The 15,597-nt window shown below is 49.7% G+C and overlaps 1 protein-coding gene across 5 annotated transcripts in view; it reads left to right on the top strand.

The window, feature by feature from the left end:
- Nucleotides 1-13,641, top strand: part of SLC26A6 (solute carrier family 26 member 6) — a 29,187-nt gene extending 15,546 nt beyond the window's left edge. For 2 of the 5 annotated variants that reach the window (XM_075938836.1, XM_075938835.1), the window contains exons 12-21: nucleotides 333-428; nucleotides 2,801-2,907; nucleotides 3,337-3,406; nucleotides 4,002-4,094; nucleotides 4,585-4,686; nucleotides 8,079-8,165; nucleotides 8,530-8,745; nucleotides 9,327-9,381; nucleotides 10,059-10,195; nucleotides 11,245-13,641. In XM_075938836.1, coding sequence (XP_075794951.1) covers nucleotides 333-428; nucleotides 2,801-2,907; nucleotides 3,337-3,406; nucleotides 4,002-4,094; nucleotides 4,585-4,686; nucleotides 8,079-8,165; nucleotides 8,530-8,745; nucleotides 9,327-9,381; nucleotides 10,059-10,195; nucleotides 11,245-11,268 — 987 coding nt within the window. In that variant the 3' untranslated portion in view covers nucleotides 11,269-13,641. The remainder of the gene's footprint in view (nucleotides 1-332; nucleotides 429-2,800; nucleotides 2,908-3,336; nucleotides 3,407-4,001; nucleotides 4,095-4,584; nucleotides 4,687-8,078; nucleotides 8,166-8,529; nucleotides 8,746-9,326; nucleotides 9,382-10,058; nucleotides 10,196-11,244) is intronic. The other 3 variants (XM_075938837.1, XM_075938838.1, XM_075938839.1) reach the window with 3 other exon arrangements.
- The last annotated feature ends 1,956 nt before the right edge of the window (nucleotides 13,642-15,597 follow it).

Raw genomic sequence — 15,597 nt, 5'->3', positions numbered from 1 at the left:
TGACCATCACTCCGTTCCTGCCTTTATAAAGCCAGCTGACCCAATGGTCTCTGCCAAAGGGAGTGCCCCAGATCTCACCTTCCACTGGCAGGTCAGTGTTGCCTTAGCAGCATTTCCCTCCCTGCCCTTCCTGGCTGTGGCTGAATCACTCCTGACCTGGGGGTCAAAGCCTGAGCTTCCTGTGTTTGCTCTGCCCCTCCGGTCAGTTCCCAGCAGCAGGACAGGGCCATGCTGGGGAAGGGCTGCCCTCTTCTGTCCAGGCAGGAATCCTAGTGGTGGGGAGCTGGGATGGCCCTGCAGTGCCCGTCCAGCTTTGGGCATTTCTCTTCCAGACCATTTTAGCTGCCATCGTCATTGTGAACCTGATGGGCATGTTCAGGCAGTTCACAGACATCTGCACACTGTGGCAGTCCAACCGCATCGATCTGGTAAGGAACAAACAGGCCTCCATGGGGCCTGGTTCCCCTGACACAAGCCGCAGAGAGCTCTGCCTTTGGAGGGCACCGAAACGGCAGATCTCAGTGCTGCTCTGGTCTGGGTCGGAGGCTGAACTGGCTCCTGGCAGCCCCTGACTAAGGAAGGTGGCAGCTCCTCCAGGACACTTCTTCCCAGGCTTGAACCCACGAGAACAGAATTTGGGCCATAAAAATGTGTTAGAACTGGGACTCTGGCTCTGAACCCCAAACCACCAGGACCCCACAGCGCAGGCATATTGCTGCAATGGGCCTGAACTGGAACCCAGGCTGTCTGAATCTGGGTCTGACCTCCATGGCTCAAACCCATCTCTTCCCTCACCTTGCTGCATCCCTGGAGGCTAAGGATGTTAAGGACTTGTCGACTAGTAGAGTATCTGATAAGCAAATGCTTATCAGATAGTCCAATCAACTAGTCGATTCCTCTCCCTCCCCTCCCCCCCCGCTGTCTCTATCAGGGTATGTCTACACTACCCCGATAGTTCGAACTAGCGGGGGTAATGTAGTCATCCGCAGTTGCAAATGAAGCCCGGGATTTGAATTTCCCGGGCTTCATTTGTATGAAGCCGGCTGGCGCCATTTTTAAATGCGGGCTAGTTCGAACCCCGTGCCGCGCGGCTAGATGCGGCATGGACTAGCTAGTTCGGATTAGAAGCCTAATCCGAACTAGCTAGTCCGTGCCGCGTCTAGCCGCGCAGCACGGGGTTCGAACTAGCCGGCATTTAAAAATGGCGCCGGCTGGCTTCATGCAAATGAAGCCCGGGAAATTCAAATCCCGGGCTTCATTTGCAACTGCGGATGACTACATTACCCCCGCTAGTTCGAACTATCGGGGTAGTGTAGACATACCCTCAGATAGAGGCAGCAAAGGGGAGGAAAAGGGGGTTCTTCAAAGTGGCAGCACCACATGCGGCACTGCTGCTATGAAACGCCATGGCAGCATTTCAAAGGGGCAGTGCTGCACAGCTCATCCTGGGGTCTGTGTGGCACTGCCCCTTTGAAACGCCGCCGAATTCCAAAGCAGCAGTGCCACGTGGAACCTGGGGTCAGCTGGGGACTCCCTAGCTGGTCCTGGGCTCCCTGCGGCATTTCAAAGTGGCAGTGCAGCATGGAGCCCAGGGCCAGCGGGGGACTCTGAGTCCCCTGCTGACCCTAGGCTCCATTCAGGTGCTTCTGCTTGAAATGCACAAGAGTCCCCGCTGGGGACTCTTGTACATTTCAAAGCTGGCACCTGCATACAGCCCAGGCCAGCGGGAAGTCCTGCTGACTCCAGGCTCCATGCAGGTGCTTCCACTTTGAAATGCTCAAGAGCCCCCGGGTTCTTGTGCATTTGAAAGCAGAAGTGCCCTCCTGGAGCCCAGAGTCAGCGGGACTTCCCACTGGCCCCAGGCTGCAGGCAGAGTTTGGCATTCCTCCTTTGAAATGTACAAGAGCCTGCAGAGTACAGACTGGCTATTGCATGTGCCTGTAGAGTCTCTGTGCAGCTGAGATCCGATTCCTTACTGGAGGCTTCACAGTGAGGAATCGGATCCCAGCTGCACAGAGACTCTACAGGCACATGCAATAGCCAGTCTGCACTCTGCGGGTATGTCTAGACTGCATCTCTCCGTCCGCAGAGAGATGCAGATTAGGCAGGTCGACATTGCAAATGAAGCGGGGATTTAAATATCCTACACTTAATTTGCATTAAAATGGCTGCTGTTTTTGCCAACTCAGCACTTTGTCGGCAAAAAGCAGCAGTCTAGAGGGGGATCTATCGAGAGAGAAAGCCTTTTTCAACAGATCCCTTATGCCTCCTGCAAGGAGGTTTACAGGATCTGTCGAAAAAGCCTTTCTTTCTCGACAGATCCCCCTCTAGGCTGCCGCTTTTTGCCAACAAAGTGCTGAGTCGGCAAAAATGGTGCCATTTTTATGCAAATTAAGCATGGGATATTTAAATCCCTACTTCATTTGCAATGTCGACCTGCCTAATCTGCATCCCTCTGTGGACAGAGGGATGCAGTCTAGACATACCCTGCATGAGCTTATCCGTTGGAGAGAGCACACACATCAGCCTGGACACTGGTGTTCCCTCCTGAACCCATTTCATGGAGCATCCTGGGATCTCTAACTTCCACCCGGGATTCCCTCTACAGACAGACAGGCAAAGCCTTGTTTTAACATCTCCTCTGAAGACCCCACAGTACGGCTCTCCCTGGGACTGCCTGGCAGCATCAGCATTGGCAGTGACAGCCAATGCTCTGGCCAACGTCACACCAAAGCGGCCAGTGTCTACCACAAACCTGCTCCTTCTTCCGCAGCCCTCACTTTACCTTTGTCTGCTACAGCTCATCTGGCTCGTGACCTTTGTGGCCACCCTCCTGCTGAACCTAGACATGGGGCTGGGGGTCTCTGTGGCGTTTGCCTTGCTCACAGTCATCTTCCGGACCCAGCTGTGAGTAGCACTGTCCCAATATACCATGCACCTCCCTTCATGCTCCAGTACGACCAGTAGCACCCTGCCCTGTCGGTATACTTTTCACTCCCTGGGGGGCTGCTACTGGGCACATATGAGCCACTGATGACATCCGCACAGGATGAGAAGCTCATTTGCTGAAAAGCAGCTATTAATTCTGTACCCGTACCCACCTTCACCACCCATGGATGAAACAGAGCCATACCCAGTGGAGGCTAATAGACACATAAGGCCTTAGCCCAGTTCAGCACTGTGTCCTCTCTCAGCATGGGTCTGTCAGTGTTATATCACCACCAGGTCACTGGCTCATCTCCTAGGGCAATATTTTGAGTATAAGGCACAATATCACTCCCTGCGGGACAGACAGTGCCTTTGCTAACCCTGCTCTCTTTCTGTGTCTCCCTTTAGGGCCCACTACTCCATTCTGGGGCACGTTTCCAACACAGGCATCTACAGAGATGTGGCGGAATATAACACGGTATGAGCAGGTGGTGAGATAATTGAGAGAGTGGCCAGAAGGGACCCTTGGAGGAAGATGGACCAACTCCTTTGCTGCTCGGTGTATTACGCAAACCAGGCCACTGGGGCCAAAGTTGCCCTGGGCAACCAGGGGAGCTGAGATGTGGAACATCCAGGAGTAAAAGGGTTAAAGTCCTTGTCAAGCATCATCCTGTCCAGAAGGAGCGAGGGATTCCCTGTCTCTGGGATACCTCTGAGTATTGGCCTTCAGGGACTGGCTGTCACCTTCCCTTCCTGCTGTGGTAGAGCTCCTCATTTCCAGAGCACTGCGAGTGTGCCTGGCACCTGGTCCTCCTCCAGTTCAGCTGAAGGCATTGCCAGGATGTTTCCCTGCAAGAGCCTCTGAGGTTCTTGGACCTGCCCCTTTCCTCCCTGAGGTGGAGCAGCAGGAGAATGGAGAGGGGCTCAGGAGGGAGCCCAAAAATGTGGGGGGGGAAGTGACTGTGCTTTCCTGGGATGTCCCGAGTTCTTCCTGTTAATAGTGTCCCCAGGACAATCCTCACCCCTTTGAGGCAGCATCCTTGCCACAACTTCCTCCCTGTCTTTGTTTCCAGGCTGAGGAAATTCCAGGTGTGAAGATTTTCCGTTCTTCTGCCACTGTCTATTTTGCCAACGCTGAGCTCTATTCTGAGGCCCTGAAGGAGAAGGTGAGGCCAAGAATTCACCTCAAGCCTGGGGGTGCTATTCGCTGGTCTAGCTGAGAGGGCAGCACAGTTCCACAGTCCTGAATCTTGGTTGTGCATAGGTTCTCCCTTCCCCTGTATGTAATGAATCCAGCAAGGGGCTAATGTAGCCCCTGTCCTCATAGTGTCGGAGCACCTCCCACACCAGCAATGTTCCCCTCACAGCACCCAGGGAGCTTGTAGCAAAGCCAGGAACTGAGCCTCAATTTCCTGAGTCCTTGTTTTCTGCATTAACTGCAAGCCAATCCTTCTTATCCTGCTCCTGAGCTCTGCTCCTACCATTAACTAATGCTCCAAGGTCTCCTCTTACCAGAAATCAAGGAGGGAGAACTCTATTCTGTGCAGGAACAGCTGCAGGGACTCCCTGCACCATGGCCTGGGAAGTAGATTGGGAGACAGCAGGTCACTAGAATATCAGTGGCTTCCATATGCCAGGGAGCTGTATCTTTTGCAGAGCGGCATTAATGTTGATTACCTCATTGGGAAGAAGAAGAAAGCCCTCAAGAAACAGAAGCAGCAGCAGGAGAAGAAGAAGAGGGAAGAGGCAAAGAAGAAGGTTCATCTCTGGGCTTCTGGGCTTCTCTCCAGGCTGTGTCTCTCTCCTTCCCTTCATCTCCTCTTTCTCTCTTCTGAACTCTTTATTCCTTCCTGCCCCCACTTCTCCCTCTTTCCTTAACCCCTCTCTAAAGGCTACATCTAGACTGCAGGCTTCTTTTGGAAGAAGCTTTTCCGGAAGAGATATTTGGAAAAATCTTCTTCCGGAAGAGAGCGTCCACACTGCCAAAGTGCATCGAAAAAGCGATCTGCTTTTTCGAAAGATAGCGTCCCCACTGAATGGACACTACCTCACATGTAAGCTGTGATCACTATGGACGGAGTGGCTGCCGGGGAACCTGTGCTTTTTCCTCTTTCCTCTTCTTTCAAAAGAACTCCCTCTTCCCCATCCACACATGCCTTTTTCTGAAAGAGCTCTTTCGGGAAAAGGCTTCTTCCTCGTAGAAAGAGGTTTGTTTACCAATGTTGGAAAAACCCCTCTGTTCTTTTGGGTTTTTTTCTTTCTTTTTTTTTTTTCACCGAAAGAACGCGATTGCAGTGTGGACATAAGTGAAGGGTTTTTTTTGAAAAATGGCCATTTTTCAAAATAAACTCTGTAGTGTAGACATAGCCTCTCTAGACAGAGCTTACAATCAAAGATGGACCCACATTGGAAATGGCATTTTCCCTATGGGGGAACCCCAGGGCAGGCCTTGGCCCCTTGTGAACATTCCTGAGCCTGACAAGCATTTGTGTTCTGACTAGAGCCACCAGGCATGGAAAAGAAATCCCGGGGAACCACCTGACTCTGGAGTTGTGTCCGAGGTTGGGGAGGAGGCTGCTGGTGTTAATTATTAAGGAGTGAGGGATTTGTTAGCATTTGGTGTGTGGTTGGATAGTAAAATCAAGTGCTTGGGAATTATACAGTAATGAGCCTAAATTCAGTGCCAGGACAAATAGTTAAAGAGGGATTTATATGCCCCCTACCTGGACATGATATGATGGGGACAGACCAGCATACCATCCACAGAGAAAACTATGCCTCTCTAATTTACTAGAATCCTTTGAGAGTGTCAAGTAAAGAGGAAATAAAGGAGACTCAGCTGACAAAATTAATTTGAACTGTCAAAAAGCAAATTTTCTCACAAGAGACTGTTAGGGCATGTTTACACAGCAAGTCAAAATTCAAATTAAGATACGTAGCTGAAGTTGAAATAGCTTAATTCATCTTTTGGTGTTGTCTACACAGGAGGAAATCGAAGGAAGAACACTTTTCCTTCAACTTCCCTTACTCCTCATGAAATGAGGGTTACAGGAGTCAGAGTAAGAAGTCCTCCAGCTCGACATTACGGCTTGCTGAGTAGACACTCACTTGATTTCAAAATACAGGCAGTCCCTGGGTTACGTACAAGATAGGGACTGTAGGTTTCTTCTTAAGTTGAATCTGTATGTAAGTCGGAACTGGCCTCCAGATTCAGCCGCTGCTGAAACTGATCAGTTTCAACAGCGGCTGAATCTGGACGCCAGTTCTGACTTACATACAGATTCAACTTAAGAACCCCAGGCATCCCCAAGTCAGCTGCTGCTGAAACTGATCAGCGGCTGATTCCAGGAAGATTCCTGATCAGCGGCTGAATCAGGACTCCTGGGGCAGAGCAGCTGGGGTGCTGCCGGGTTGGTCCAGTAGCGCCAAGGAGCGGTGCTGCGGGACCAACCGGCAGCGCCCCACCTGCTCTACCACAGGCCTGGGGCTTTGCTCCACGTCTCCCTGGTCTGCTGGGCGAGGGGGGGGCACTAGCTGCGCCCCCCCCCAGCAGACCAGGGACACGGGGAGCAAAGCCGCAGCGGCGGCGGAGTCCCGCGCCTCCCCGGCTTTGCCAGAGCAAAGCCTCAGAGGCACGGGACCCCTCGCCTCCCTGGCATTGCTCCAGGTGTCCCTGGTCTGCTGGAGACGGTCCCCAGCAGACCAGAGGCACCGGGAGCAAAGCGGCAGCATCTCCAGCAGACCAGGGACACCCGGAGCAAAGCCTCAGAGGAGCAGCACCCCGCTGCCGCTGCCGCTGCCGCTTTGCTCCCGGTTCCTCTGGTCTGCTGGAGACGGTCCCCAGCAGACCAGGGGCACCCAGAGCAGCTTTTCTCGCCCCGGAGGTCGAGGTGGCAGGACCGCTGCGCTCTGGGCGGTCCTGCTGCCTGCGAGCTCTGGGGCGAGAGAGCCCCGTTCGTAAGTGCGGATCCGACATAAGTCAGATCCGTGTAACTCAGGGACTGCCTGTAACATCAGTTGTTCTGAAATAATGCTACTGTGTAGACGTACCCTTAAGAATCCTAAGCTTCAGTTAACATTCTGTCATTGATCAAAAGTGGCAGACGAGAAAGGGAATAAAGAGACGCTAGCTCTTATATAGCACTTTTCACCAGTAGACCTCAAAGCACTTTGCAGAAGAAGGTTAGATCATTACTCCCATTTTATGCAAGGGGAAAGTGAGGCACATATAACAGACACAGCTTGATTTCTTCCTGTTCTCCTAACTATCAGGGAGCAAGGGGAAAGTACATAGCTTCTGTGCATGCCTCTCACTCCTGATTGGTGAAAGGAAGAGCCAGAGGAGTAATTCACAAAATCCATGTACTAACTCCTCGCTCACTGATAGGGGAATGGGAATGGGAAGTAAAGCAAGCAGTGTCCCAGTACGCACAGCTCCTGTCCCCTCCCCCAGCCTCCCGAAATGTCCTCAGGAAGCGTGAAGAACAGGCTCAGATATTTGAAGCCAGAAAAACAACTCGGAGAACATTGTGCCTCTCTGCATGGCACACACCGGAAACCCCAACCCCAGGCATTTCTGTAACATATCAGTGCCACATGTTCAAGTGAGAGCATATCCTTTGAGCTGCAGGGTCAAGGGCACCATTTCAGGAGTCTGGGGAGAAAGGTGCAGGACAGCAGCCATGCATATCAGGATGCTGCTTGCTTTTCTTTCCATTCCCTTGACTATCAGGGAGCAAGTACACAAATTTTGTGAATTACTCTTCTTCCCCATCCTTTCACCAGTCAGGAGTGAGAGCACACTCAGAAGCAGTGTTCTTTCCCCTTGCTCCCTGATAGTCAGGGGACCATGGAGAAAAGCTAACAGCATCCCAGTACGTATGGCTGCTGCCCCACCACCTCCCGAAATGGTGTCCTTGAAGGAGTCTTCTCTTATTACTCCAGAACTGTCCATGCTGGCAGCTTTGCACCGTCCTTTTACCTGGACATGATCAGAAACTGGATATTGGACTCTGCTTTTATGCTGTGATATATTTTGTCCCGAACCTCCTTGGCAGGGTTGACAAGCCTTGGGGGGTGGGGGAGGTGGGCTGTGCTGCTACACCAACCCCTTTGTAACAGTGTCTGTCCCTCTCTGGCTCTAATAACAGGAAGCTACTCCTGAGCTCTCAGAGGCATCTGACCCCTGCAGCGCTGACCTCGGCTTTGTAGATGTTGAAATGGAGACCAAGACACAGGTATTTCTCTGTGCTGAGCTTTAGAAGCCCAGGGTCTCACTCACCCTGTGCCCAGAGTGCCTGACACAGCCAAATGTCATGGTAAATGAGATATGGCATCAAACTAGGGCACAGGCATCTCCCACTCCGCTCTGACTGGGGTGATTGGTGTCAGTACTGCTCAGGGCCTTGGTTTAATGTCTCATTTCAAAGCCCTGTTTTTCACCCATGGAAACAGATGTTTTCCAAACCTCTTTCTTGCTGCTACCTGTGCTGATACAGCACAGCCAGTCAGCTGGATGCTCCCTGGCTATTGACTGAGGTAATCCTGGAGGGCTGCCCTCATCTCATTTGATGGGGAGGGGCTGTGTTTTATTCCCCGCAGGAGCCAGGGAGTGACTGCAATGGATCTGGCCCTGCAGTGGTTGACTCCAATGGAAGCAGGACAGAATTGGAGCCCCAAGCCAGCGGCACCCAAAAAACCTTCAATGAACCCACTCTGGAGTCTTTAGGTCTCAAAAAGCCCGACCTCCACTCCCTCATCCTGGACTTCACCTCTGTCAACTTTGTGGATACTGTCTGCATAAAGATCCTAAAGAACGTAAGGGGAAAGGCCAGGAAAATGTCCCAGGCAGAGCTGCCCAGGGGACTCGCCTACAGAGCTCTGCAAAGTGGGAGCTTTCAGACACCCAGTGCTGGGAAACAGAGTGTCTCAGCTCTGTTCATCTACTACCAGCTACAGTGAAGTCTCACCTGTCCACATCGCTTCCCATCACTCACTACCCCTCCCTCTGAGCCATTGCTGTCTGTGACAACAGGAGCTGTTATCTCCAACATACACACCCACTACTGGCATTTTTAACATCTTGTGTCATCTGGTCTGCCCAGACCTGTCTGTTGTCAATTGGGCATCAAGATGTAGAGTATGTTTCATAGTCCTAACCTGTCTTCCATGCAGCCTGCTAGCCCACAGGCAATGGGCTACAGGGCAGTGGTATCAAAGAGCAGCCGGCTCAAAGGGGGCCAAGGGGAGATCTGGGGCTATTTGGGACAGCTGGCTAGTAACCTCATACTCCATCCCTTTCTGTGTGTGGTGCTGCTGCTGGGCCTGGGACGTAGCCCCTGGTGATAGCAGTCTGTGGAAGGGATTGTCTCATCTCTTTGTGCTTGTGTCCGCTACAGATATTCAGAGATTTCCGGGAGTTAGAAGTGGATGTGTTTCTTGCTGGCTGCCATGGTAAGGAGGCCTCAAAGCTCGGGTGCAGCAAAGCCACATAGACCCTCCATTTGATAGAAAATCTTCCCTTCAGGAGGATGTATTTTGTCGAACTGAAATCCCCACCTGCCCTCCCTTGGGGCCAATTCAGGTTTTTGCTTCTGGTTTTATCTTCCCATGTCTCCTCTTCTTTCCTCTCCACCCTCCGATGTTACCCAGATGGAAAATGCTCATAGAACTTGTTTCAAACCCAGTGTGATTAGTCATTCAGATGCTAAGTAAGGATCAAATTCAGCCCTGGTGTAAAACCCTCTGAGGTCAATCAGAGTTGCACCAGCTTCACCAGAGCTGAATTTAAGCTGCCTGAGTGTGTGCATGGGGCATCTTTCCCAAGCCCCATTGAGATGATCAGCCAAAGCCCTGGCATATAAACTTAATTCCCAAGGTGCAATGCCAGAATCTGTTGATACCCTAGAGATCAGAGACCACATCCAGGTGAGCATTCCTATTTCCCTGAATCCCAGCTTGGATGACTTTTGCCAGCACTTCCCAAAGCAGAGGATCCCAAAGGCAAACAGCAAAGAAAAGAGAGAGATGGTTCTAAGAGGGTAAGGGCCAAGGCTGTCTACGTCAGCCAGTCCTTGCGCTTTCACTGCAGGGTGTCCTGGTGTTTATGTGCCACCTTCTTCTGTCCCCAGTGTCTATCATTGACCAGCTGGAAAAAGGCAACTTCTTCAACCAAACCATCACCAAGCACCACCTCTTTGCCTCAGTGCATGATGCCATCGCCTATGTCACCAGAGGGCAGGGACAGAGCATGCCACGGCCAGTCACAGTAAGTACAACCTTTCTGCCTCACTTGGGGAAAACAGTCTTCCTGGGAGTCTGCCAGGCCTGCAGACATGAAAGCTATGTTTGTTGCCAGGTGCTGGTCAGCATGCCTCTCTCCACCAGCCATGCCTGCATGTGTGCCTCTCCTACATACCCTTCCCTAGCCAATGTGCTCTCCTGCCACCACTGCCTCTGCTGTCCTTCCTCGCCTTGCTTTTCCTCAATTGCTTCACTGTTATGCAGACCTCTGAGCAGAACCCTTCATTAACACTGTCCCATTCAGATGTCCTCCTGCTCTGCAGCTCTGCAAGGAAACCAAGTGCATGCCCTAAAACCCTTCAGTCAGCAGGGGCTGGGAGACCTGCAGAGGGAACCCCCCCGGCTCCTGTGGGGGAGAGAGCAGGCCGGTACGCAGGAATTTCTGTGGGGGGGGGGGGCGAGCCATGTTAGGGGCTGGTGGTTGCCCTGCCCCTGCCATGGCAGCCCAGCCCCACTCCTAGCCTCACTCCTGGGGGAGGAGGGCAAATCACCCCCAGCCAGCTGGAGCACAGGGGAGGGAAGCTCAGTTAACACACCTCTCCTGCCTTCCCCTGGCAGGCCAGGGCATGGGGGAGGGAGGCTGGGTTAACGCTCTGCTCCAGCCTTCTCCGGGCCAGCCAGAGCACAAGGGAGGAAGGCTGGGGTGATGCATTGCCAGAACCTCATTCTTACTTGGGGGACCAGGAGGAGGGCATTTGCACCCTGCGTACGGGCCTGGAGACCCTTTTTTTAGCATTTCAGCATTATCCATTAGAGCATTTTCCATCTGGGCAACATCTGAGGGTGGAGAGGAAAGAAGAGGAGACATGGGAAGGTGAAACCAAAAGCAAGAACCTGAATATTGCTCTTGGTCCTCCCCAACCCCTGCTGGCTGATGAACAAAGTGTTAATGGGCCGCACTCTACTCTCATCACAATGCAGGGCCTATGGGTGGTGGGGAGGAAGATTGGGAATGTGGATTTATTCCAGGGAGTTGGGGGAACCAAACTAATCTCTTATTATTTGGATTTTTAGCTTGATTCCAGCACTAAACTGTAGCCACCAGAAACAGCATTTATTGTCCCCAAAAGCTGAATAGGAAAGAGGGAGCCACCCAGGCATGTTTGCAGAGGACTCTTTGAGCTGGTTCGTATTTACAAGGACAGGTGACATGAGATTCCTTGTCACTGGGAATCTAGCAAACCTAAGATCTTCTACTGCTGAGCATCTCTTTCAGGCACTGGAAACCTGAGATCTTCTACCCTTGGGAACTTGCTTTAGCTACTGGACAACAGGGGGATCTGTCTTAAACATGAAGTCTCCTTCTGTTGGGAATCTTCTCCAGATACAGGAGATCTGGGATTTCACAGACTTAAGAATTCACTTCAGACATAAGATCTTCTGCCCCTGGAAATCCCTCAGAACCAGGAGCCATGTCCGATTGTGTCATCAATGCTTATTAGCTTAGTGTCCATAGCCCCTGTTTGCCTGAGGCTGGGAATGGGTGACAGGGGAGGAATCACTTGATTACCTGTTGTGTTTATTCCTTCTGGAGCACCTGGCATTGGCTGCTATCAGAAGACAGGAAACTGGGCTGGCTGGACCTTTGGTCTGACCTAGTATGACCATTCTTTGGTGTGACTCTTTTCCTTGAGTAAAATATCCCAGGAGAGAAGCTGCACTTGAGAGTTTTCCACTTGACTGATTACTGAGATGATGCTCTTCAGCAGAACCAAACAAGCAGTTCTATTGGCTGTGCAAAACTCCCTACCAAGAGCAATACTGAACCGATCTACAGGCTGAAGGCTGCTAATGCCTACATCCCATTTCCAACTTGTGGATAAAGTAACAAAGAGCAAAATCCACCCTTGCCGCATGGGGCAAGCTGTGAATATGCATAGATATTGGTATATGAGAGAGAACACTAAGATCAGGAGTATCTCTTTTTGGGGTGCAATCCAGACAGTAAGGGGCGGTCACCACCAGCTCTTCAACCTTGGGTGCTTCATAGTGTTGTGCTGTAACTTTGACCTTGGGCCCTTCACACACAGCATATAGGTCACAGCCTGAGTGTCTGTGTGTAGCTACAGTCTACCAGCATCCTTCAGTCACACTCATACTTGGTTACCACTTGCAGGGTGACCTAAACACACTCCAAGTACAGGATTTTCCCCCAAAAAATGTTCATGCAGTACCACACAGACTTCACTTGGACAGTCCAGATAACAGAGGTCCATTGTCCCTATACAAGGTCAATGTACAATACTTGCTATTTTAAACTGAATTGTTCAGTAACTCCAGATAAACACAACAGTTGATTAGATTTGAATAAAACACGTTTATTTAACTACAAAGAGATTCTAAGTGAATAAAAGTTAGTAAGATTCTAAGTGTGTAAAAGGTATCAACGTCAGAAGTAGTTACAAGAGAAACCAAAGCTAAATCACTAGTAACTAAACTTGATTTAAGGTAAAATTCTTACTAAATGGTCCCAGCACCAGGCCTGACCAATTTTCAAGTAGAGCCTTTCTCAGAGTTCAAAGCTGGTTCCTTTGTCTCCTCTGCTGAAAGAGCAAAAGACAGAGAAAATATCTGTGGAGATTCCCATCCTCCCTTTTATAGTCTAGTCATCCTTTGTAATGCATTTTCCTGAGGGTTATCCCTAGATGCAATTCCTTCCAGCTATGAAGATGGAACCATGAAGCCTTGTGGTGAAAGAAGTTCCATGGCGTTGGTTAAAATGCAAATTGGTCTGCTACTGCCCATCGTATCTGCTAGTCACCTTTAACGACCCCTTCGCTAGAGGTGTCAGTTTATCCTTTGTTTTTGAGAAATTGGTTTGCCTATTCCCCAGACTTGTCATGACTTCAACTTATGTCTATATCTTCCACATAACATTGCTACATGCACTTCACCATGATATTATTGATCAATGAGTTATTAGTTTTCAAATGATACCTCACAAGGCATATTTTATACAAAGATTATTACAATTGTGTAGGGTGTGAATACTGGGATGCATTCAGTGACACAGAGGTAGTGCTTACTATTTATTATCAATACATTGTTGTTGTTCTTGAGAAAACCAGAAAAGCATAGGTGCCAGAAAAGAAAAAGACTTAAGAATATCCAGTCCATTAGCTGCCCCAGGCAGGATTGTTCCCTGTAGAATATTTTCAAGCATCCAAGCCTCACCACTTCCTTTAAAGAGCTTTATAGCTTAACATGCCTCGTAAAGACAGGACTTGAAAAATATTTGTAGTCATCAAATAGATTTAGATCTATAAAGGGGTTGGCAGAAGGCAGGAATTAATTCTGATAATTAATTGGCATCTAGCCTGTATTCATGTTAAAATTCTAAGACTTAATTTTAAAACATGATCTGACTGAAAGCCTAATGACCTATGAATATTTTATAATAAATGTGTTTTTTACACAAAGTAGCTTTTTGTCATTTGTTAATGTGACATTTTTTTTCAGTGCTAGCTTCAAATCCATGCCAATGCTGAATATTTCATCAGATTATGTAGCTTTTGTCACTCTTAAATACCATGTTCTTTTGGACCACCTTATTTAGACTCGTGGCCTTACTTTGCCAGTCTCCTTTGAATATGTTTTGCAATTGTTTGACTCTAGTAAGAAGGCTAATGTTAGGTGGCGCAATGGCCTCTCCTATTGGAACAGACACTGAAAAGCACAGGGTATGTCTACACTATAGGATAAGGTCGAATTAAGATATGCAACTTCAAATACGTTAATTGCATAGCTGAAGTCGAAGTACCTTAACTTGACTTTTGGCACTGTCCACACTGCAGGCACTCGAAAGGAGAACACTTTCCCTTCAACTTCCTTTACTCCTTGTGGAAGCAGGACTACTGGAATAAACCAGAGTGCTCCTGTCAGTTTGAATTAGTGTGTCTTCACTAGACCTGCTAATTTGAGCCCTGGAAGATCGACAGTGGCAGCTTCTTTCTTCTCTGTAGTGTAGACACACCCACAAAGAGCAATGGAGCATGAATGACCAGATTAAATACATAATTAGGCTACGTCTACACTGGCAGGATTTTCCAGAAATGCTTTTAACGGAGAAGTTTTCTGTTAAAAGCATTTCCGGAAAAGCGCGCCTAGATTGTCAGGACGCTTTTCCGGAAAAGCACTTTTTCTGGAAAAGCGTCCGTGGCCAATCTAGACGCGCTTTTCCGCAAAAAAGCCCCGATCGTCATTTTCGCGATCGGGGCTTTTTTGCGGAAAACACTACTGTGCTGTCTACACTGGCCCTTTTCTGGAACAGTTTTCTGGAAAAAGACTTTTGCCCAAATGGGAGCAGCATAGTTTTTCCGGAAAAACACTAATGATTTTACATTAGATCGTCAGTGCTTTTCCGGAAATTCAAGCGGCCAGTGTAGACAGCTGGCAAGTTTTTCTGGAAAAGCTGCTGATTTTCCGGAATAACTTGCCAGTGTAGACACAGCCTTAATGTACTCAAAAACCAACTCAACCTGCCCCAAACTGCTGGAGCTGGATTCACACCCTGCTTGATCCAACACTGACTGGAAAACTTGCCTCATTCTGCTGCAGCTTTATACATGGATGGTTACTCTGTCAGATATATTTGTTAGCAGGAGACAAACTCATGGAGGTGAAACCTGGGGCCATGACTCTGTGTTGACAGGATGGTTCAGGGCAACTGCTCCATGCCCTGCACTTTTGGGGTCCTTGCAGGGCCCAGGGAGGCCCAGGGGACTAGCAGCGGCCCTGGCACAGACAGCAGGGGTTGGGCCTGTCCCACACTAACTGGCAGCAGAGACAGAAAAATGACCTGGTCCCAATCCTTTCTGCTCTCCTGATTCCCAGCCGCATTGCTATATTCTGCTGTCTGACCCTGTCCCACACCTATCTCCTCAGAGACACCCCAAAGCCCTGCCCTTGCCCACTGAGGCTATGTCTAGTTTTCCCAGAAGAGGCAATGCAAATGAAGCATGGATTAGCATTTTCTTGCACTTCATTTGCATAATCTCTTTGCAAATGAAATACGAGAAAATGCTAATCCACGCTTCATTTGCGTTGCCACTTCTGGCAGAACTTGTAGGCTGCGTCTAGACTGGCATGATTTTTCGGAAATACTTTTAACGGAAAAGTTTTTCCATTAAAAGTATTTCCGCAAAAGAGTGTCTAGATTGGCAAGGATGCTTTTGCGCAAAAAGTGGTTTTGCACAAAAGCATCTGTGCCACTCTAGATGCACTTTTGTGCAAGAAAGCTCCAATGGCCATTTTAGCCATCGGGCTTTCTTGCGCAAAAAATTAAGGTGCCTGTCTACACTGGCCCTCTTGCGCAAGAATTCTTGCGCAAGAGGGCTTATCCCTGAGCGGGAGCGGGAAAGTATTTGC

Source organism: Pelodiscus sinensis, chromosome 11, assembly GCF_049634645.1.
Source record: "Pelodiscus sinensis isolate JC-2024 chromosome 11, ASM4963464v1, whole genome shotgun sequence".
NCBI classification, from domain to species: Eukaryota; Metazoa; Chordata; order Testudines; family Trionychidae; genus Pelodiscus; species Pelodiscus sinensis.
The sequence above is the reverse complement of the archived record's forward strand: the minus strand, read 5'-3'. Positions and strand labels throughout refer to the sequence as shown.